This window comes from Ischnura elegans, chromosome 5 (genome assembly GCF_921293095.1).
Source record: "Ischnura elegans chromosome 5, ioIscEleg1.1, whole genome shotgun sequence".
In the NCBI taxonomy this organism is placed as follows: domain Eukaryota; kingdom Metazoa; phylum Arthropoda; class Insecta; order Odonata; family Coenagrionidae; genus Ischnura; species Ischnura elegans.
Window position 1 is genome coordinate 86,152,101 of NC_060250.1, and position 23,678 is coordinate 86,175,778.

Below are 23,678 nucleotides of genomic sequence, written 5' to 3' on the forward strand. Positions count from 1 at the left end.
GCATGAGACCATTTATGTATCTCAAAAATTCTAGGGGGCTTAACCTACTATCCTGTCCCCCGCACTTACCTACTGTGGCTTGGCATATTCGGAAAAAAATGTTTTTCCTAAATCATTTGCAAGTAAAATTTATTAAATTTTTACTATTTATAGTTCATATTCAAAAATTTTTATGTGAATAATAGATTGCTTTTACTAAAATAAAATTATAATTGATGCCTCTGAATTTTTTCAACAATGCAGCCTACTTTACCTAATTTTGAATGGGTTTGCATTAAATTTTTTTAAACTCAATATAATCAATATGTACTGCATATCAGAATCTGCTTCATTACTTTACTGTTTCTCTTGCAGTGGTAATTGAGGTTGTTTTTGTTGACTTATGACAAAAATCACTCATAAAATGAAGATTTTGGCATTGTTTGTGAGGGAAGATAGATTAAATGAAAAACATTAGACACATTGGTTATTCATCACGGAAATATTTTTTATCCATCTTCATGTGTGATCTCTCATTTGGCTCCACTGTACAAAGGTCAGTTTTATAGTTATGAAGTTAACGTAGCCCTCATCAGTAGGTCATAACTGTAATACCATTTTATTATTAGGGATGTATGAAATAATATTATTTAAATTGTTAAATTAAAAATATTAAATAGGAATTAAGGTATTTGAAATAAATCTGGATTAGCAGAAGGGTGGCCAGGAGAATTATACTGCATTTGTCTGCCTTACTCATTTTCTCCTGTACTATTTATTAAAATGGAGTAAGTGTACCATAGGTTATAAAAGATGGCAGTCACTGGCCTGTGAAATCATGGTAACACTTTCTTTATTGAAATATTTACAAATCACCCAAAGAAAGTAAAAAAAACTCACAGAAGAAATGCGGTGGTGAAATGAAAATCATAATTTTACATTACAATTCCATTTAATTAATTTATTATGATGCTAAGCTACAAGGAGATATAATTATCACATCCTTAGGTTCCATTTGATACTGTGGATGACATTTATGATCCCACTAATATATCCTAAAAGGTTCCCTTATTATTGAGTTCATGTAAATGTAATATTGAGTGTGGTTTTTGTCATAGACTAAAATCTAAGTTCATTGTAAAATGCATGCTTACTTTTCTAATTATCATTAAAATAAAATTAACAGGTACAATAATATTACTTGATGGTGCACAGCCTAAATAAAGTGTTCTCAAGTGAACTTGATTATCTTATCTCTTCCAGAAAGTTGTATTTATGCTAAACATTGCCCCCTAGTCAACTTCCAGTTTCCTAAAACTTCCAGTAATTCCAGAAGTTGGGTCACTGCCCAGGGCACATGAAATCTCGAGTCCCCCTGCTCTCAAAGCTCGCACTGCTCCTTCTCTTGCACTTTCACTGTATAGTTCTTCCCGTACTTTCATCTTGTCATGTAGTAGAAGGGTGCTCCTCATTTCCATTAGTTCCCTCTTCCAAAGGTCTATGGAGTTCAGGTTAAATGCAAACTATTAGAGTTTTAACAATGATTTGTAGGACAGTTAAGTATGCATACATTTTGTTTTTGGATTTGTAATTGAAAAGAAAATAAGAATTTTTTAGATAAATTTTTAATATTGTCGGCTATCATTTTGTATAGTTTTTTCATGACATATAGCCTAATTAGGTTTGTCAATAGCTTATTATGTAAGCAGCGGGTCAGCATTCTTCGAATCTATTGATCATTTTACACTTTGCAGTTGAGCAATTTTGATTGTCTTTGTATCTTTTGGCACATAAATGTTTGGTACATTATTATTAATTGAAGTAATATTCATTCTTATTACGCACATGGTTGGAAAATTTGTTATTTACTCACCAATCATTTCAGCCATAGGCATTACACCTCCATACTCTTTGGGGAGAAGTTGTGGATCAATGCAGCCTTGAGCCTCTTCAACAGAGGTGTAAATCTAAGTGGAATGATCAAAATTAGTCTTTCAAGTCTGAATCCTAAATTTGGAGATACGTGATAACATTTGTGAATTTCTATGAAATGATGGGGAGCAGAGTGTATAATGGAACGAGCGCTAGATTGCTGATTAAAGGGTCCCAGCTGAAGCATTGGAACCCCCGAGCAAAAATCCTCGTGCGGGATAGACCAGGGAAAGGAACTGCCCCCATTACCCAACATGTATGAAATCACATCCCTATGACTAAGCTTAGATTGAGCTATATCCTCACCTATTCAAGTTCGAATTGAATCACTTGGTGAGGAATGATGAATTATATTATTTTGGAATCCCTGATAATTTTATTGTTTGATAAATGCTCAGTGCCGTTAAAATTTCCCTGTACGTATAGGTATCAAATTAGGATTTTTCTTGCACGAATACTTTACAGTGGCCATTAGTGTGGGCTACTTGGCATCAAGGTAATTGCAGAAAATATTTTCTGGTGTAAATTAAAGATTGTAACTTAGATAAGACCAAGATCGATGTAAGTTTTAGTTTAGATATTCACAGGTGCTGTGAACTCCACTTGGAGCTTTTGATCTTTGTTTCAGGGTTGGTTGGGTCCCTCTTACATCCTGCTGGGATGTGTATTACTAATGGAATGAATCATTGCTGGGACTGCAATCAGCATAATTAGTGTGTGTAATTTTATTTTGCACTAATTACAAGGAATTGTCCCCTGAATTAGGGACGATAGCCAATTTAAAGCAAGTCAGTTTTTCGAGTATACATGTATTCAGTGGCATAAGTAGGAATATGCTTTTAAGGGGGATGTAGGGATCTGGGGGGGCGACCCCACCCCACCCCCCCAGGCAACTGAAACATTTTTTTTAAATTTGACATGCATTGAAATACATTTTACACAATAATGGCACTTTAAATTTGGGTTTGGCTTGTAATTCTGCAGGAAATCATCACTGAAGGGAAAACATTATATATGTACTATAAAATTTTCTGAGGCTTTGGGGGGGCTTTGGGCTGAGCCCTCATCCATGCCGCAGCTACGCCACTACCTGTATTCCTTACCAATTAAAGAAAAATCCTTAAAACACTACATTTTATCGAATTTAAATTTTCTTATTTTTAAACATAACATTGATAATTTAATCATAGATGTTATCCCCTTGTGTTTTGAAAAAGGAGGTTAATTCTTCCTTGAAGTTTGAGAGAAAAATGTTAGTTTAAGTTTAAATAAATTGTAACAACAGGAAGAATTAACAAGGTGCCAAAAATATAGTTTTGCTGCTAAATAGAGATAATGTGATTGTGTAGCATTAAAAATAAATTACAGCAGACTCCCGATTATCCGGCTGCAGCATATCCGTGTTGCTGATTGTCCATGCATGATTTTCTCTCTCATTCAATGTTTTCCGCGATATTTATTAAAAAAAAAAGAAAATCTGACGCAAATCACCGAAATTACTGCATTTTATTGCTAGGATGCACCAGGCTTATTATTTCCATTAGAATCGCCTTCGTAAAACTGAAGCGATCGTGCACGAGTTGCATTCACGGAAGCTCCGGGATCCTGTTTTCCAAGCCACGCAGTGCACGACTGCGCTCCGTGATCACGGACACGTCCCGCAGCCGTTGCAACCCAGTGCCCGACAGTGTAGTTTCTGACGTCGCGCAGTGGGTTTGAAGCATTTGTGCAAACCAATTTTCTGTATCCAATTCGGATCACGCAGCCATGGATGCGTGGTTTCCGAAACTAGGTCTAATATGGAGCAGTAGAAATGCAAGTATAATCATATTATTGCCGCTACAAAGATCGCGGTCTGGCGAACAAAGCTCTCAATGAGTCCGAGAAACACTCACAAATGACAATAAGTGCACAAATTATGATATATTGTTTGTTTTACGCAAATTATGAACATTACAACAAATTAAAGTGAAAGTTTTGGTTATCTGTGTTTTCCGATTATTTGTGCCGCATCTCCCCATTATTAGCCAGAATAATCAGAAGTATGCTGTAGTATATATTTCCTTCTTGTTAGAAGTGTGTTACCTTCTGTTAAGTTGCTAGCATATAGTAAGTTACTGAGTCTTCATTACCTTAATTCTGTTCTTGATTTTTTCTGGAGCAAGAGACATCCCAAAGTCAAATGCAAACTTGAGGGAAGGATGAATGTTTAATGCATAGATCTCTTTGTGACGCATTGGAACAGTTACCTGTAATATCAATACATGTATTAAATTGGGTACAAATGGGGCACTCATTATGTTTTATTAATATGTTGAAGTCACCTATAGTGAAAGATAAATAAATAGTCTATCTCATGAATCCTAAGTTTATCACATTGTGTAACTAAACTCCTGTTGACATTTTCTCAATTCCTCAATTCGTAGTGTACCTTACCAATGCACATACTTCATCTGAAAATTTTTGGTCATTATGGCTGGAAAACTCATGGACCTTATTATGTTGAATATTTTGGACTCTCTATAACAATGAAGATCATTATTTTTTGTAGGTGAGTCAAGATACTTGATTTTTTTGAATTCCACATTGAATTCACTAAAACCTTTTAGAAATGTGAGGTATTTAATCTGGGGCTGATGCATGATTGTAATTAATCACTTATGCATGACTCTAATTAATCATTGATGTACGATATCAATTGATGATTTCTGCAAAGCTTGCTTTTCATTTAAGAAATAATTTTTTAGAAGACATTTGTTGGGTTCCCTTCCTCTATTTTACACAAAAGGGACTTGGAAAGTGAGTAAAACAGCAGTTTCTGTTCATAATTTATTGCTTCATTTAGTGGTGAAGTTGCTTTAAGTATTTCTTTCATGAAATTTTGCAAGTTTGGGGGGTAATGTAGCAAAAAAATGATCTTGACATTGAATGGGTTTAACGTACCAAATATAATTTTCTAGAAATTCAACTTTCAAATAATGTCTACTGTGAGAATGTGTTAAGTAATGATATCTCCCTGTCAGCAGTCTTAAGTTAGTACATACATGGCTATAACCATAAATATTTTTGAGGGGGGTCATTAAGGGGAGGGAATGCATTTCAGGGGGTGGTTTATTTGGAAGGAAAACATTGAAGACCCTGTCTTATAAGAATTTGGGGGGGGGGGGGGGGGTGAATATCTTGACTTCCCATCTTGTTATGGCCTTGAGAAGGTAAGTATCTACAGTTTTAAAAATATACCTTATCTTAAGTTTTATCTTTCAAACCATATAATGCAGGATACTGCAATATGACATACATACTTGCTTTACTGCCCTCATACTTGTCATTCCTATGCTAAGTAGTGCTTGAGTTATCGTGTATTTTTGATATGACAAAGAAATGTATATGATCAATTTAGCTTGTGATTGGACTGAGGAAGTTAGCATAGGAATATCTTACCTCTCCATTTTTTGCAAGTCGAACAGCCTCTTTAGGTGTGAATAATGTTAAGTGGGGAAATCCAACTCCTTTGCCATCACCCCAGTGAACATATCCTCTTATCTGATTCTCTTCATCCTCCATTAGTGTTTCACATACAACACCGTGTACACGACACATATCCGCATTTGTGTACTTGTAAGGGTCGAATTTTCCTTGAGTGACGAATGACAGAGAATTTCTTAGAATCACAGAAGTATGCATCGCCTCTAAAACATTTTTCAGTGAGTTAGCACTGAATTTGGCTTTTAACTGTCAAACTTACCTGGAAAGTAAAATATCACTCTTCGTCCTTTTTCATCTCTCTTTGGGGATACAAATGTGTACCTGAAATAAATTTAATAATTTTCATTTCAAGAAAAGTTACAGGACCTGAGTTAGTTTCATAAAATTGGTATAGATGGAACTGCAGTAAAAATGCTTTCTCAGTTATTATTTTAAGTATATATGTCATGCAATTTTTCTTGCAAAATCTCCCCATCTTTTCTCTTAATTTTACCCTCATGGGATTATTGAAACCCACTGGAAGGGGTATGAGAGAAGGTTGGGATAGTCGAAGATGAGAGGGAATGAAAGTGTTGTTTTTGACAGAAAGAAGGATTTTCTGAATGCTGTGAGGAAGGCCATACAACTATAAGAGGAAATTCACTGTTTGCAGAGGGGGAGGTTTTGGGGGATAAAACCCACCCCCAGAGCTCAGAGAAATTTTAAGTCTAATCCATTTTATTTAATTGGATTGATATCACTAAAATTATAGTGTAAGGATCAGTAAAATATCCCTCAGAAAGCCATAAAACTCACTATTTTCAACCATTTATCTTAAAATTCCACAATTTATTAATCTTGCCACTACCGCTTATCCTGGTGGGTATACCATACCCCCACATACACTGGTACTAATTGCCCCTAAACCCCTCCCAGCCTTAATTCCTAGCTGTGCCCCTGGCAGAGGGTGAGGACCTAGGGGATAGTGAGGGAGGAGTTGATTCAATTATAAAGTGAAAGTTTGAGGGCCATATTCAATCAATTTTTTTTTAAGTTAAGAAGTGTTTTATCTTTAAAGAACTATGTGAAAACTTAGAGCTGGAAACTCATTCTTTGCTTAAAAAAGAGTAGCTTGAGGTATCCAATCAAATTCTATGTCAATTTTATTATTTTATATCAACTTAATGGTATGGTGACTGGAGGAGGCAACTTAGAGCTTGGAGAAGAGGTCGAGAGAAACATGATGTTTGTCCTCCTCTGCTAACAAATAATACCAAGAAAATCATTGCATCCTATGGACTGAGTGTTAGATTGGTTTTTAATGAGTTCACTTAGTGGAAATTCATCAATAGTAATCATACAAACAGCTGTTGTAATTTTCTGCATAATTTGCTCAACTGGTTTCAGTGTTTAAACATCATTAGACAAGAGAGAGTAGTTCATAGAAAGAGGAATGTGAGACAGCTCTTGATACTAATGTGTAAACATTGAAACCAGTTTAGCAAATAAATTAGTGTGGAAAATTACTACAGGTGTTTGTATCATTACTATGAACAGAGTGTTGTACTTGAAGCATCCTCAGGAACCAAGTAGGGATTTGGTATGTGTAGTTTGAAAAACCTTTGTCACCATCAGGTTTTGAACCGGACGCCGCTGTGTGGGAAGCCAAAACACATGCTACCTCACCAACCCCGTACCCCTACTCTACTGAACTGTCTTCCTCCTCTTCACTTTGAATTCCTCCTTATTACTCTTGCTCTGTTTAGAACTTAACTATTAGGTAGCAGGTAAATATACTCCACATCTCAAATATGGTATTTATTGTTGTGTACTCACCCCATGGAGATGAGTTCATCAACTGCTGGATCCAATGCATCCAGGTTCTCAAATGCGTAGCCGTAAACATTCCTCAGTAAAATGTATCGCTCCAGAGCTTGTTGAGCCATTGGGATGCTGAACTTTTTAAAGCGAAGGAAGCGCAGGAGAAATCGAGAATCTGATTAAGAAAGAGACAAGAAATTTTTATAGTAATGTTTATGAAGGTATCAAATCAGTGCTTATTATTTACCATGCTCTTTTTATTAAGGTAATTTAGTGGCTATAAGAGTCATTGTAGTTTTTCTTTCTATTCTTAGTACATAAAGGCAATGTTCTTCTTTTTATGGACTACTTCTAAACTGAAGGTTGGTTAGCGTACATGCATCATGCTTTGGTGTGCTCCATTGAGCGTCTTCTGACTCCTGTATACTTACATGTGCATATGCATCCTGAAGTTTATAATTTTGGTTTTTTACATTTGGGATACTTATAAAAGTAATAATATTTTGTCACTTGCTTTGTTACCATTATAGAATTATATTTATCTGTGAGGCCTTTTTCACATGCACTAGCATTGCTGGTGATTCTGCTAGATTCAATGTAATCAAATGGAAGCTTTCACTTGATGTCTGATGCGGCATGGTGCCGTCACCAGTTCTGGCAGTCTGAACCAATATTTGTAAATGCACTCGTACACACCTATACTGTCTTTGCTGGTGATGGAGAAGAGGTTTTTTTTATTGAGATACAGTTAACATCTGAAATCAAACTGGCATGTGAAAATATCCACTGCCAGTGCATGTGAAAATGGCGTTACTCTACTTATTCCATCTTCACCAGTGTAGCGTAACTTCTTTTTGTTTATTTGACACTATTTATCAGTCTTTAAATGCTTCATTTCTCACCCATTCTGCAAGAGGCAATTCGAGGGTTTTTTCGTATCCAGTCTCTCATTTGGGAAAGGGCCTGAGTTCTCACGCTCTCATCTTCTCTAAGTTCCTCCTTTGCCATATTTGAGAGTTCTTTGCTTAGTGTCCATTCATACTCATCCTCTTCTGTCAGTGCTGTAAATTCACTATATTGTGACATCTCTGGTGCTAGGTAGACTCTGGAAAATACAATGCAAGGTAGTGTTTAATTGACGGCAATGAATAATAATAGGCTATTTATATGTATCTATGTGGACGTTGAGTTTAGATGCAATAATTTTTACATATTACGATCACTCAGTGGTTCTACGTGAAGGTGTGTTTGGATATTTGAGGGAAGAGCTCACCCCAGAATAAGCCACAGATGTGTAAATTTCACATATTCAGGATTGGGGGGGGGGATTCAGTGTCTTTTGCTGTGACACATTTCAATTTTGAGGATTTTGGGTTGCACATTGTCAAAAGCTTCACCTAGGAATTGAACCTAATACAGAATATTAAATGATATATGTACATCAGCAAATAGTGCTATCTTTCATGGATTTGCCAATGACCTTTGAAGTCTTGAAGAATGAAGACTGAAAGCACTTTAAACTGTGGTTTTGTCATTAAAAATCAGCAAAACATTACTAAGCTAATAGATTTTCATTTGTGCAATTGAATTTGGTTCCTCCATTATCCATCATCCTATCATGTTTCTGCTGCCATTCATTAACCTTTTCATGGAAGAGACGGCTGTCTTTGACTTGTGGTTACCCTAGGACATGACCATAGGTAGATTTGGGGGGGGGCACAGGGGTACATGCCCCCTCCCCCCAGACGTTCATAAAATAGACATAAGTTTTTGCACCGATATCATTACATCCGTTTTGTGAATTATGGAGCCTCAATCATTTAATTTCTTTCTAAAGTAAGGAGAATATTTCGTACAGTAATTGTTTTATCTTATTTTTAATCTCAAGTATGAGAAGATCTTTTGCATGTCAGACCCTAGTCCACCCCCCCCACCCCCACCTCCCCAGAAAAAGAAATCCTGGATCCGCTCTTGGACATGACCATCAACTCATGCTGTCTATTTTTGTGAGACAAGGATTAGTGGATAAAATTAGATATATATCTTAGAAAGGTATGTTGATAGTTACTGTCCGCAAAAGGGTTAACACATGTAGCATCAACCTCGGTACAAAAACCTATTTAGTTTGAATTTATGGAAAAGACTGTTAGGCTGAGGAGACCGTAACCAATCTACGTGATCAATGTGCATATTTAAAAGATTCTATTCCATGACACTACTCTCTCTCATCTCTAATAATGATCAATTTATTTCCACCTAATTTACTTCTTGTGTTAGGTATGGCATTAATGGCATAAACGATAATGTTCAGGTTAATGCCAATGTCACTCTGGAATCAGAAATAGGCATAACTTTGCCAATGAGATAAAATAGTGATATAGGCATAAATTTTCAGGGAGTAAACTCTCTGGGGGATTAGTGTATGTAATACCTATTAATGGGTCATGAGATTTGTCCTTCGAGTGTCAAGCCTTTTCAAGTGGTTGATAATTTCAATGGAGAACATGATGACTCTCGGCTTTCTCTATGAATCTCTTACTTTCCAAGAACAGTACAAATCATAATATCCCTCTCATAACTTGTCAATTTGTGGCTTAGAGAGGGTGTAGGTCCGGGGGTTTATTACTTAGAGAAATTCAGATTTTTCTATTATGAAAAGTGTTAAAATTAGTTTAAAAACCGATACTTACTCTAATAAGTATCATATTTTAAAAAAATTTCCCCATAGTTTAGGACCCCCCCGAACGAAAATCCTGGCTACCCCTCTGTTGTCAATGCTATTCCTTGACAGGTCAAGTATTCTGTGCAAACATCTGGGAGCAAATGGATCAATCTGGACTCTGCACCACGCTGTGTACTTCATTGAATACCTATTAAAAAGCGAGTGAAGTACCTAGCAAAGTATACGAGGGACGTTTTTTTTCAACCTCCGATAGATCAGCAAAAACACCATACAAGTGACAGGCGGGTACTGCGCAGGTAGGGAAATTGCGCGTGCTCCGCACCACACGCACAAGTAATATCTGACCGTAAGTTGTTTGTTTAATGTTAGTGGCAATCTCATTAACTACACTGCCTCAATTGATTCTCCCGCCAAGTGTGCTCTACGGTGCGACAGCCAGAAAACTCGCAGAATGGCTTCGGCATTGACATTTCTTGACCTTTATACAGGTAAAAGAGAATTTTGTAATGCACTGTGGTTAGAGTGTAAGACAGTGTGAAAAATTATGCCCATTCCCCAGGGGTGCAGCTAAGAATTAAGGCTAGGGGCGTTTTAGGCGCAACTAATACTTATATGTCTGGGGGTATTGCATACCCTCCAGGGTAAGCAGTTGTTGCGGGAGCCCTCCTTCAGAAAATTTTTAAGAATAATGGTTCAAAATGGCGAGTTTTACGGCTTTCTGAGGGATATCTGATTAATCCTAACACTATTCTGTAAGTAATACTGATCCAATTAAGTAAAATGGATTAAACTTAAAAATTTCTCTGAGCTCTGGGGGGAGGGGGGGGTTTATCCCCCAAACCCCCCCCCCCCCCCGTCGCTGCGCCACTGCCATTCCCATTCAAAACAAAAGAGACATGCTGACTTTTGGAAGTGTTCTGATCCATGACAACGCCCGTCATCTTACAATTAGTGCTGATGCAGCCCAACTGCTCTTTGAGCAATTTCAATGGGACATTTTCGATCGCCCCCCGTGCAATGCCGACGTAGTGCTGTGTGACTTCCATCTTTACCTTGAAATTAAGAATATGGCATAGATGGAAGCATTTTCTAACGGACGATTAGCTTCAGGACAAAGGCAGCATCCTATGAAGAGGGTATAGCAAAGCTTGTCCACACCCACGACCAATTCCTCAATCGCCGAGGCAATTATGTTGAAAGGACACCACATGAAATAATTTGTAATAAATCATTACTTCATCTTTTCATGGCCCATCGGAGGTTGAAAAATAAAACGTCCCTCGTACCTACTTTCCATGAAGCGGACTGGAGCCTCCTTTGCGTCCACCTATCATATAATGAGGCACTGTTAATATGGAATAACGCAGTAAATCAACTGAAAGTTCCATCAATTCGCATTCTACTCTCAGTTTTTGTAAATCCTGAATCGCACGTTCATTTTTTTCGTCCCTCAAAATGTTAAGTCGATTAAAATGTTTGTGCAGAGAATACGTGAAGCAATCCATTCTAGCAGTAGGTTTTCAGGGACCAAAACAGTGATCGCTCATTGACGTGTCATTTTCTGAATCACCCATCCACTTCCACCGCCCTTTTTTCCATCGTTTATTGTCACTTTCTGTGTTTACCGCTGTCATTCAATAGGGTAGTTTCCTTCATCAAAGAAAACAAAAGGCATTGATTGCGATTCGTTGCCCATCATTAGTGTATTCATAGCATACAAATTATTTGGTTTTAGAAATACCGGTTTAGACGAATGGCAAGGGTCAATTTTATCCTCATTTGAAAAAGGCCAGATTGGCGCCCATGCGATGCCACTCCACGTGACGTCACAGGGACCTAGTTTCTACACGAGAGAATAGGAGTTTTACATCGTCTGAGATTACCAATGCATGCTTGAGGCACAGAGCTCAGGGAAACATCTCTTAATAATCACCTATTAAAACTGCCAATGGTCGGAAAGTTTCCTTCGTTTGATAAGGTATTAATAATCCTTATTTAAGCCAAGCGCTACTAGCTAGCATGGTACTCAGCTATCTGCTAGCATCCTGCGTCGTATCAGCACTCGTTTTCATTTATTTGCGAAAAATAGGTATCGTCATTTAAAAATCTAAAAGCGTGAAATACGGACTCCAGGAGTAATAATCATTCGATTTAGGCAATAAAAAAATAATAGGAAACCACCCTATTGAAAGCCAGGCGTAGTGTTATAATTGCTGTTAGCGGCCGCGTTGTGATTGGCCGAAAGACGGTAGCGGTGACGGTTTCAGCGGCGGATAAAGGGACATGCCGATTCATGGAATAAGGGATGGGTTATCATCCCTCGAGCCATGGCGTAAAATGATTGCGGGAAGCGGTTATTTCTCCGCCATCATTGGAGCTATCGCTCGGAAGGGATAGAATCAATGATCGTTTGATTCAGGCCGAATTTTTGATCGTGGTGTATTGGCTAGCGTGCGATTGTTGAAGTAAGAAACTTTCGTCAACCGAAGGGACTCAAATTGCCTGGAATTCCTGAGTGACTCGCGGGTATCAATGCGGCTCCAAGGACGGCGTGGTTTCCCGCCGCAGCCGCCTGCTTCGGAAGCGCTCTTACGGAGACAAACGAGAGGTATCGTTGCATAACGAGTGACGTCGGGGAAAAAAACCGTAGTAGGCGCCTACGAAAGTGAGAGTGATTATCCTTCGCTTTCACCCAACTCGCCGTGTGAGGGGTAGGGGACCGGGTGTGTGTGCAGCTTCCCAGCGCATGAGCGCGTGCAAGGGCTGATTCAACAGGTGGCCACGCGTGCACGGATGCTGGCAGTCGAAGGTTCCGCCATGGGCGTACTCAGGATCAAAACTAGAGGGTTGGGGGGGAGGGAAGCCGTGGTAGTTCAAGTTGTAACATTTTAGAATAGAAAAAGCTTGTGAAACCAAAATTTTAAGAAAATTATGACAGCGCTTTATTAGTTTATTAATTTTTTTTGAAAAAAATAGTGATTTTTATTTTAGTTCTATGCCTTATACTAATATCATTTTTCTTCTGAAGAAATTTTGTTCAAAACTTTTGTTTTTTCCCCGTCTTCGTATGTGCTGCAGAGCGGCCAGATTTTGAGTCGGGTTAACTGCCGGCGAAACAATTTCATAGAGCCCATACAAACATGGGGTACTTTTATTTTAATACTTTCACTTGTTTACGCAATAATTAGGGATATGCGAGTACTCGAAAATTCTAGTCGAGTCGAGTAGTTGGTACTCGACTCGACTAGAATTGTTTCGACTTCCATTACGAATGTCGAGTCTAGTAGTTACGGTACAGAGCTGTCGGGGCCAGTTACTTTCAAAATTAACCAAAAGGAAGCGCAATAACGAAATTCATGAAATGATATCGTTAATTACGAAGTCGATACGTCGCACAGTAGGCTAGAATCGAAAAAAGCTAGCCGAAACCTCAAAAACGATTTTTTTGAGCTAGGAAGTTGAAAATTCGCATACATATTCTCAAATAAATTGTGCATAACATGCCAGAATACTTCTTTCCTGATATTTCACGTTAACAATATATCTGAGGTCAAAATTGAACAAATTTAGCGAAAAACGACCACCCTCGATTTTTTCTGAAAATAGCCAACTTTATCCTCGTGCATTGGTTTCATGAATAGTATTATTGGCAAAAATGTTATACCATCTTAATTAACAATTCCTTTTCTTCCATATGGAGTGTTTCTAAAGATTTTGTTTCATCATTAACCTTAGATATATAACAAAATGGCGGAGCCTGTTTTCGGCCAATTGTTTGCATAAACATGGAGAAAAAGTAAATACTTCCGCCGACTTCCACCAAGTGTCTTGTACCACGTTATTCTATCAAGCTTCTACATTGTGAATCAAAAGTAAAATCCTGCGCCAACTTACAACCCCGAATTTTACATCGTTTTTTCGAGCGTGCAGTCGACTCCAGTTCTGGTTGGCGACGGCGGAGAGAGAGGTGACGCGGCAAGCTTGTGGTTCCGATTTGACCGCATTCACTTTTATATCTGGTTAATAGTTATGATAGTGATAGAAAATAATCACCAGAAAGTAAAATTGATAAATACTGCCACAAATGACTCCTATTATGCAATCGGTGGGCACTGCAAGAGGTACACTGAAAGACTTTCTATCTTTGAGTGAATTCCATATATTACTACGGAAAATGGTCTTACATCGTGTGATTAACGTAGGGAAACTGACTCTTTCATTAGCAAACAAACTCCCTTTCTGGGCAAGGGCCGTCCATGCTCCATGGCCTCCACTTCCCAGCCTCCCATACCGAAAAGGTGCACGCGAGTGGTTATTTGCGGATTTTGTCGCAGGCATATCTGATGAGGCTAGTCGTAAAGCACTTAATGACATCTTGAATGGATTTTTTATGGAAATACGCGAGGAATTTGAATGAATTTTCAAGAGTGAACTATAGATTCCTTAAATGTGATGGGAAATGGCTCAAGACAGTAATTTATTTTCCGAAAAACTTTCTTGAGTTCTTGCAGAGTACATCATTCTTATCCAGTAAGTTTATATCCTTGATTTTAAGATACTCATACAATGCAATCGCTGGGCACTGCAAGAGGTACACTGAAAGACTTCTATCTTTGAGTGCATTCCATATGATTCCATTTATTACTACAGAGATTGAACTCAAATCGTGTGCTATACAGACTACTTATTTTACAAACAAACTCCCTTTCTGGGCAAGGTCCGTCCATGATCCATGGCCTCCACTTCCCAGCCTCCCATATTTAAAGGTCTACCGAAAAGGTGCACGCGAGTGGTTATTTGCGGATTTTGTCGCAGGCATATCTGATGAGGCTAGTCGTAAAGCACTTAATGAAATCTTGAATGGATTTTTCATGGAAATACGCGAGGAATTTGAATGAATTTTCAAGAGTGAACTATAGATTCTGCGTATATCTATCCGTTCGGCAAAATACCTCTCTTAATTTATCGCTTCTGTCGGACCTGGAAATATAGTAGGCCTCTAATATTATGCTTTCCGTGTCGCTCTGAAAGATATCCATTCTCAATTGTTCAAACAATCTAATTGTAAGCCTAGCACAATGCCTCCGAGTCTCCAGCTGCTCCCAGCCTAATTCGCTTAACATCTGGATAAAGCTGGATTAGGATTAAGAATGGAAAATTCACAACGGGATTGAAAAAATGAGAATATGTTTGGCGCTTCTGGGGAGCGTGGTAGCTCAGTGGTTAGAGCGTTGGGATACTGATCGATATATCACTGATAGAGCCTTCACCTGAACAAAAAGCCTCACAGTGCGAGGTTTCCATGGGAAACGAAATAACCCCCTATCCTGAAAGTGTGAATTTCACACTTCCATGGTTTAGTCTGGGGTGAGCTCAACCCTCACAATTCCAAACCAACCTTCGAGTTTAATCATTGATGGAGTGAGTAGCCGTTTAATTTGAACCTAACGGCCGCGAACGTAAGTGTAAATTATAATAAAGTACTTTCGTGACACCTATTTTACTTAAGGCTACTTTCGGTCGATATATTTTTCTGTTCGAGGGTGGTACCACCTACGTTCCAAGCTTTCAGTTCATTTAAATACTTTCTGAGAAGTCTCTTCGGACTGTTATGGTACATTCAGGTTGCATCTTTTTCAACTCAAAGGAGAAAATTCTGCGGAAATATTAATTTTTTTTGTGGATTATATTATTTCCAAAATAGTATTTACGTATTTCACCATGATCTCACCTGGTTGAAGATGATAGCGAAAGATTCATGACTTCTCAGTCGTGCCAGAACCTATTCGATCTTTGCATATAATTGATGATTCAGTATTTTAACTGTATCGTTTTTCTACTATCAATGTCAATTATATGTAAGTTTTGTATCTGACGGTTATCCTAGCATAGAATTCCTTTCGAGGTTATTGGAAAATTTATTTGTGACTTAATGAAAGGCATTCCGTAATCGCCAAAATCTAGACGGTACAGAATGAGCTCTCAATGAGAGATTGCATTTTAAGATTAAAAAAAGCAAGTTAATCTTATAAGCCCTTTTCCTGGATGGATAATTTTTTTTGATACTTTTTGGATAGATGGATACTTTTTTGTTTCATTGCTTGCTTCAATTAGGAATATCGTCGTATGCCTGTCTCAAACAAATCCTTTTTATGTGTGATTAAGTGTCTTACCTCCTGAATCCCCAATATATATAGATTTGTAGATTTAAGGTCAGTAAAATTTAAAAATTTCGCCTTATAAAAGTTTCTTTACAAGCCTGTAATTTTTTCATAATATTTTATAATATTAAAGATCTCAAAATTTATTTTTATCTTTTTTGCTTATTTTATATGGCTTAAAATTTGATTAGGGATGTTTGGAGTAAATATTAAAGGTTATGTTTTACAGCTTCAAGATGTACCATCTACGCATTATGTCTGAACTGAGGTATGCACATATCCGTCTTAAATTTTCATAGTGAATCGTTGAATTTCATAATGAAACCACCACTAATAATAGGAATAGAAGGAATAATATCTTTGCTATTTCCACATGGTAATTTATTGAGATCGACCATGGTTTCGTTACAGCATAACACTGTCCAAATAAATTACCATGTAGAAATAGCAAAGTTATTATTCAATCTATTCATACGATTAAGGATTTCCACCTAGTTACGCCCGCTACTATTAATTACCGCTAATAGTGTCTGTTTGCTGAAGTTTTTTTCCTGGAAATGGTGAATATTTTCGTGAGAAATTCGAAATCAACAATTTTTTATCGAGTAAAATTTTCACCATTTTTCGCATCATAGCAGCTCATGTGTTACCGCTCGGTTAGTGCCTCTACCTATAATCTTTCAATCCATCTCTTCTTCTGTCTTATTTCTCTTCTTCGCCCACCCGTCTCGCTTCTCCCTCACGTTGTCTCGGTTACGTGATTATACTCTCGCTCGTAGGTGCTACTTTTTTTGCGCAGTCGAAAAACCCTGAGCGCTTTTCACTTGACTTGCAATAAGTTGGTTTCCTATTATTTTTATTGCCTAAATCGAAAGATTATTACTCCTGGAGTACGTATTTCACGCATTTATATTTTTAAATGACGATATCTATTTTTCGCGATTAAATGAAAAGTGAAAATTTTCAAGCGCGCGAAAACGCGACGGCTAAGTATGAACGCTCGGAAATCCCCGTGTGACGTCGTTCTGGTTCCCGCTGCCGTAAGTAAGGTGACCTTGGGGCGACGCTTTGAGCGCTGATACGACGCAGGATGCTAGGAGGTAGCAGAGAACCCTGCTAGCTGGTAGCGCTTGGCTTAAATAAGGATTATTAATACCTTATCAAACGAAGAAAACTTTCCGACCTTAGCCAGTTTTAATAAGTGATTATTAAGACATGTTTCCCTGAGATTTGTGCCTCATGCATGCATTGGTAATCTCAGACGATGTAAAACTCCTATCTACTCTTATAGTAACTAGGTCCCTGTGACGTCACGTGGAGTGGTATCGCATGGGCGCCAATCTGGCCTTTTTCAAATGAGGATAAAAATTGACCATTGCCATTCGTCTAAACCGGTATTTCTAAAACCAAATAATTTGTATATTATGAATACACTAATGATGGGCAACGAATCGCAATCAATGCCTTTCGTTTTCTTTGATGAAGGAAAATACCCTATTCTTACCGTGAACGTCCTTTCCTCGTTACGCATCCTGACTCCTCAGCTCACCTGTTCCATTCTTAATCATCCACAATCATCTCAGAGGCGTCCGGTCTGCGCACTGTACCGAACGGGAAATACTCCAGTCGCAATGGACTGGGGAAGCGTTGCATCGCGGCTCAACTTTCTCTAGCCCTGAACTCCAGCCGAAGGGAGCGTTTCTAACTTCTCGCATCACTATAATCACCATCCGATCTACCACCCTTGTTCTTCCGTTTCCTTCTTGTCCTATTCCGTATGTTACGAAGGAGGTTGTTCCGATAAATGTATGAAGTGTATGTCACTGTCATGGAAACTTCAAAATGTGCTCCTCAAACGAAAAGCAATAATAATTATTAATATTAAAATACAAATATCAGGCTTCCTGAGCTGCATTTCCTTAAAATTGCTTTTGAAAGTTCATATTTTTACGCATATTCTTGTGATCTTGCGAATAAACGAAAAGTGTTGACTAACGGTATAATATACATTTCAAATGGCAAAATCTGATATGATGTTCGTTATACTTTGATATCCTGGTAAATATAGAACTTAAGTCTCGTCACCAAACAAATTTTTGACTAATTGTAAGTCATTAGAAAAAATAGTCGGCTCAAACAGTAGGGAAAAACTCAAAAATATTAGCATCGAATTATCAACATTCTGTGTAAGTTGATGGCGCCACAGAAAATGCACGGAAAGTATGTGTTTGTGGTTACCACAGATGCATGTGATCACGCAGCCTCGAACCCGCCCCGTGAAGCCGTGGCAAAATAAGTACGTAAACGTTGTAATTTCGTTGAAGGCCATAATGAGATTGCCATTATTATCAGTTTTACATACATTTTTAGCTAAGTGTTTATGGAAGTGGATTTCTCTCGAGAGGCCCCTAGGTTGAATCCGGATGTTTCGAGTAGTAGTTTCGAGGAGCAGTGAATCTCATATCCCCCTTTGTGTGCTATGCAGAGAATCTTTCATTTTCAAAATTTTAGCATGGCCGATGGAATATTATATTTTTTGCTAGTGAAATTAGTCTTCAATTTTTTTAGAGTATACTAATGCGTCCTGTCTACTATTCATACCGCGCAAGTAATATATTATGCTGTTATAAATGAAGAATGGAGTTTTTCATGCATAATAAATACGATTTTTTAATCCTCTTGATGGTTCTAGTTTTTTTAATTTTTTTTTTATAAAATCGTGTCAAAATAAGTGGTGTAAAATAGGTGATAAACAAAGTGTTCATTAATGAATCTGGAATGTAAAGGATACACAGTGTAAATATATGTGAGCGAAAGTCTCTTGTTCAATTCTTCTGCTTCATTAATGAAACCTTTCTGTACTCGGTTATGTTGTATACATATCACGGTATTTGTGTTTTGCATTTTTGGATTGTATCACTACAGATGCTCAAGTACTATGGTCGAATTGCCGGGTATTATTTCTTAAATATTAATTCTATGACTTATGATATAATATATTATATCTCAAATATATCTATTTTTGGTGGGTGCTAGCGGATTTTCTTGGGTAACCTAACCCATAAAGGCCCCACAAGACTTGTAAATGATTATGGCAGCTTTTCCGTTTGTATTTTGTCCGCAAAGATGTCCTGTGTTCTGGTTTTAGAGGGGGAAACAGAGAGGAAAGTGGGAAGTAAACGGGTTAGGTCAGTAGTCTGGCTCTCTCTCGTGTGATGATTGCCGGAAACTGGTTTCCACTATTACTCTAGGGCCATCCCGGAAGGTGTTCTCTCTTTATCCTGAAGAAGGCAAGCCTCGAGCTACTCCAGAGAGAGCTGGGTCCATGGAACTCTCATTTTTGTGTGTACAGTGAGGGATGCAATTATGAGGAAGGTTGAAAATTTAAATACGTATTTACTGCGGATATTTTTGCTTCTTTGTTAATATCTTTAATTTTCACTTTATTTCTCGACAAACAGTTCTTCTTCTAACTTCACGTAACGTTGGAAAATTAATAAAATAGCACAATAAAGTATTTATTAACTTCAAGGTTACCTTTCCATTGTGTAACATAAAAATAAAATAGTTTAATATTTGCCAATTTTAATCGGCAATGCCCTTGGTTTCATTCGATAGTTACATCCTGGGGCGGAACTAGGAGTTTTGTCAGGGATCAGTGTCCCGTATCACCCCACCACTAAAATATAATACCTATGAAAGCTATTTTTTGAGATGCCGTAGTTGAAATCACACCCAGGAAGTTTGCTATTTTGACGTTTTATAAATATTTTTGGTCAATAATTTAAAATTTAGTAATTATTGTTAAATAATTATTTTCGATAGTTCGCGTAACTTTTTAAATAAACGTTTCGAATTTTGCTGCTCTCCTGAAACATACCGCTCGGGGCACGTGCCCCCCTGCCCCGCCCTAGTTCCGGGCCTGGTCATTTCGTACTTGATGCATACAACCCTTGCCGTACCTGTTAAAATTCGTCAACTGAACCTTTTTTATTTCCCTTACTGCGAGAAGGTATGTTTTCATATTTATTCTGATATCATTAGGATCTGACTTGAGTACATTCTTCAAAAGTTCAGTGAAATTCATGAGAATAAGCAGCTGTTCTCAGTATTTTACAATTTTAGTATTCACTTTGAATATTGAATTCCTTTTTCAAAAGAGAAGGAATACAAGTCGTTCACTTTTGGAAAAGGAATTCAATGTGACAACTGCCGTACATCCCATCTGAAGAGTGCTCTGAGCCGAAGGCACTTGCGAGATTTTAACATACATTGCATCTTAGAGTTTTGATTCATTGGAAATAAAGTAAATTATAGTAGGCTATTAAAATAAGGCTTTGGTTTTTGCTCTCTTTGTCGCAGAAATGGGAGAAGAATATTGACTTCCCTTTTACGTCGTCTCAGATTTAATTACTGTTAACAACACTATTTATAAATACGAACTAAACGATAGAAATGTTCAATGAACCTGAACCTCTTGAATTAATTTTTTCTCTAACGATCTATGAAAACTGAACTGCATAGAAATTACGGTAAACTCGGAACTGGCGGCGTCAAAAAAGTCTGCGTGACCGTTTGTAACGGGTGTACTGAACACCTATCCTTCATAATGACAGCTAATGATGAGATCTGCAATCTTCGACAATCTTCGTCTTAGCTCTAACATTCTGGGTAGGAATCTGGTAAACATTCAACGTCTTTATGGCGAATGTACCTGGTAACCATTTTGAGGGTATTGGAAAGTCGAATGTTATAATCGATCGTTCCGAAATAACCTGACCTCTCAAATATCTGTGGTTTGTAACTTTATTACTCTGCTCATTATACGATTGGACAATTACAAAGGAGGTTGGGATAGTATTGGGTCAGCTCTACCCTAACCTTTCCCCTTAATTCTAAAGAAAAGAGATTTATGTTCTTAATCCTGATGCCTGGGCGTACGTAATACAGGAAAGGAGAAAGATTAGCTACGAGGGTCGTTCAATAAGTCCTTAGAATTTCCGAGAGATTGCACTCTTAATCAAAAATTGATTTTTCCACTAAGCAGCATTCTTGACTAGTCAGCTGTTCAAGTTTCAGCTTTAGCCATGCCATAGTTTCATTGTAGTGAACAACTTTCATTTTTCTATAAAAATGGATAAAACTGAGTTTCGTGTGGTGATCAAATACTTGTTTTTAAAAAGTTTAACGCCGAAAGAAATCAAAGCTGAGCTGTATGAAGTTCATGTCACATCTGCTCTTGTGTTCGCTACTATTTACAATTGTCTAAGTGAATTAAAACGTGGCCCTAGGAACAAAAAAATGAACATGGTTCCGGACGCCCTGTGGAAGTGTCTACCCCCGAAATGATTGGCAAAATCCACGATACGATTTGAAGTGATAACCGAATCGATGTTCGCGATATATTTGAGGCCACAGCCATATCGCAATGCACAATCGCATCAAGTTTGCAAGAAAAATTGGTTGTGAAAAAATCTCGGCAATATGGCTGCCGCGTTTGCTCGCCGAGCAAAATTAACGAAATTTTGTAGTCTACTCCGAGGCTGTTTTTGCGCTTTTTCGCTGCAATCCTGAGGATTTTTCCCGTCAATACAGAACTTTAATGAAATATGGATCATCACTACACTACGGAGACAGAAACAGTCGAAAAATGGAATTCTGAAGGTAAACAGGCTCCAAAGCAGTCGAAGATAGTGAAATGGGCCAGTCAGGTCATGGCAACGACATTTTAGCTTGTATGCGGAATAATATACATCAATTACATAGAAAAGAGATTACAGATGAGTATTATGCATCATTATTGGACCGGTTGCTGGTAGAAATCAAGAAATGCGTCCTCATTTGAAAGTGAAAAAGTTCCTCCTTCAACAAGACATTGCACGGTTGCACACCTAAGCAGTTGTATTGGTCGAAATTACGGAATTAAAGTTCCAATTGTTACAAAATTCGCTTTATTCGCAATATGTCACCCCCAGCGACTTTCTCAACTCGAAGAAATAGCTTTGCAGACGAAGGTTACGTCTATGGAGCAGGTAATCGCCCAAAATAACGCCTATTTCGAAGAGATCCCGAATTCCAATTTTTGGACAACTAAAAATGCTTAGAAAAATACTATTAAAATTTACATACCTAAAGAGAGTCAACGTTGAAATATATTTTAAAAATTACCCAAATTATTTTTTCTACCTTTTCTAAAGACTTATTGAATGACCCTCATATATATTAAGTACATGAAAAAATTCCCAGCATACACCTACGTGCGTCGTTCTTTTGACGGAAGTGATGATTAAAATAATTATGCGCCCATAAACGAGGTTTTCTAACGCAAGTAGGCATTGGATACCTCACAGGTGCCACGAAAATTACTTATTCCCCTCTCCTTCCCGAAATATCGGTATTAATCGTCTCTATTAAAACCGAAATATTTTCTGTTATCCGTCCTTTGACTAAATGCGAATACTTGGCGCATGGCATTATATTAAGCAGCATATATTTCCGTTTTTGCTATTGCTTCATTCCATAAGTTGGTCCATAGAAAGCGGCCAGTCACGGTTTTCCTCTTGTACGTCTATGATAGCCGATTTCTGCTTGCTTCTTGTATTGGAATGCGTACGATAAGTCATTTTCTCCTTTTTTTTAATTTAAGATGACCATATTGGTTATTCATATTCCTGGCTATCGGAAAATATGACTATATGGGGCAAGTCATGTGATTTTTCATAACGAGTGTAGCGCTTCGGTGCTGCGGTCGATAAATGTATGAAGTAACACATAAATAATTCCGTTTCCTTGATTTAGTGGCAATTTATACAATTTATAATGTGTGAGTACCACGTAATCAAGTTCGAAGTTTATAGCAGTAATTTGAAATGGGTGGGGTTAATCAAATCAGGAGGGGTCGCGCATATTTTTAGGCCCAGTGAGTTATAATAATCAAGGATGGCATCTGACCTACGAGTATTTATGGTCAAACGAAAACCTCTTTTCATCCGTGCTACTAAAGTCATTTTAATAGCAAAAATCATACAAAAAACGTAATATAGAGCGTTGCAGTACTCCTAAAGCTGGTTGGGAGGGAATTATTGTAAATCCTTCGGAGGAGTATACAGTATAGGTCTAAATTTACGATAAGTAGCTCAGAGCTCGTAACAAATAATTTATTTTCCCAAACAGAAATTATTTTTTTCGCTGAAAATTGACAGACATTCAAATTAATGCGTTAGACTTATAACGGATTAAGCAGAAAAAATACCATTTGTTGCCCTTAACCTTTTGATATTCTTATTATATAATAATGGTAGTACCTAATCTCAAATAATAATAGGAATAGTATCCAATGAACTCACCCCTCACGTTAAAGTCTTCGAGTTATCGCACACGTTATGGAGCTGAACTCCTCAGTCAGGTTGTAGAGCCTTCTGGTCTCCTGGAGGATACGCGGGTATGTACCTTTCAACTCAGGTCCACCACTCTTCGTCTTAACTATTTGAGTATCCTCTCTGCTGTGTGAGAGCGATCTGACCATGTGGCCCTCCGAGTCTCCGTTCGGTCGCGGAGACGTTGAGAGTGGAGGGGAGCGGTCTCAGTTGCCGTGTTGCATGGGTGAAGGGGAATTTGAGGGGGGAAAGGAGAAATAT

At 37.8% G+C, this 23,678-nt stretch overlaps 1 protein-coding gene across 1 annotated transcript; it reads right to left on the bottom strand.

Moving 5' to 3' along the window:
• Positions 1–931: 931 nt before the first annotated feature.
• Positions 932–23,548, bottom strand: LOC124159173 (clavesin-2-like). Its single transcript, XM_046534793.1, has 8 exons — positions 23,388–23,548; positions 8,100–8,302; positions 7,213–7,372; positions 5,657–5,718; positions 5,353–5,546; positions 4,044–4,160; positions 1,853–1,946; positions 932–1,477 (listed from the first exon to the last, which is right to left on the bottom strand). The coding sequence occupies exons 2-8, from the start codon at positions 8,281–8,283 to the stop codon at positions 1,272–1,274; spliced, it is 1,017 nt and encodes a 338-aa protein (XP_046390749.1). The 5' UTR covers positions 8,284–8,302; positions 23,388–23,548; the 3' UTR covers positions 932–1,271.
• Positions 23,549–23,678: the final 130 nt, after the last annotated feature.

Bases quoted from the DNA above. Each gene is read 5' to 3' on its own strand.
- LOC124159173 (XM_046534793.1), bottom strand. From the start codon at position 8,283: ATGTCACAATATAGTGAATTTACAGCACTGACAGAAGAGGATGAGTAT. The intron at 7,373-8,099 runs GTGAGAAATGAA...TTTCTTAATCAG, and splicing joins AATTGCCTCTTGCAGAATGG to ATTCTCGATTTCTCCTGCGC. The intron at 4,161-5,352 runs GTAAGATATTCC...TTGATATTACAG, and splicing joins GACTTGCAAAAAATGGAGAG to GTAACTGTTCCAATGCGTCA.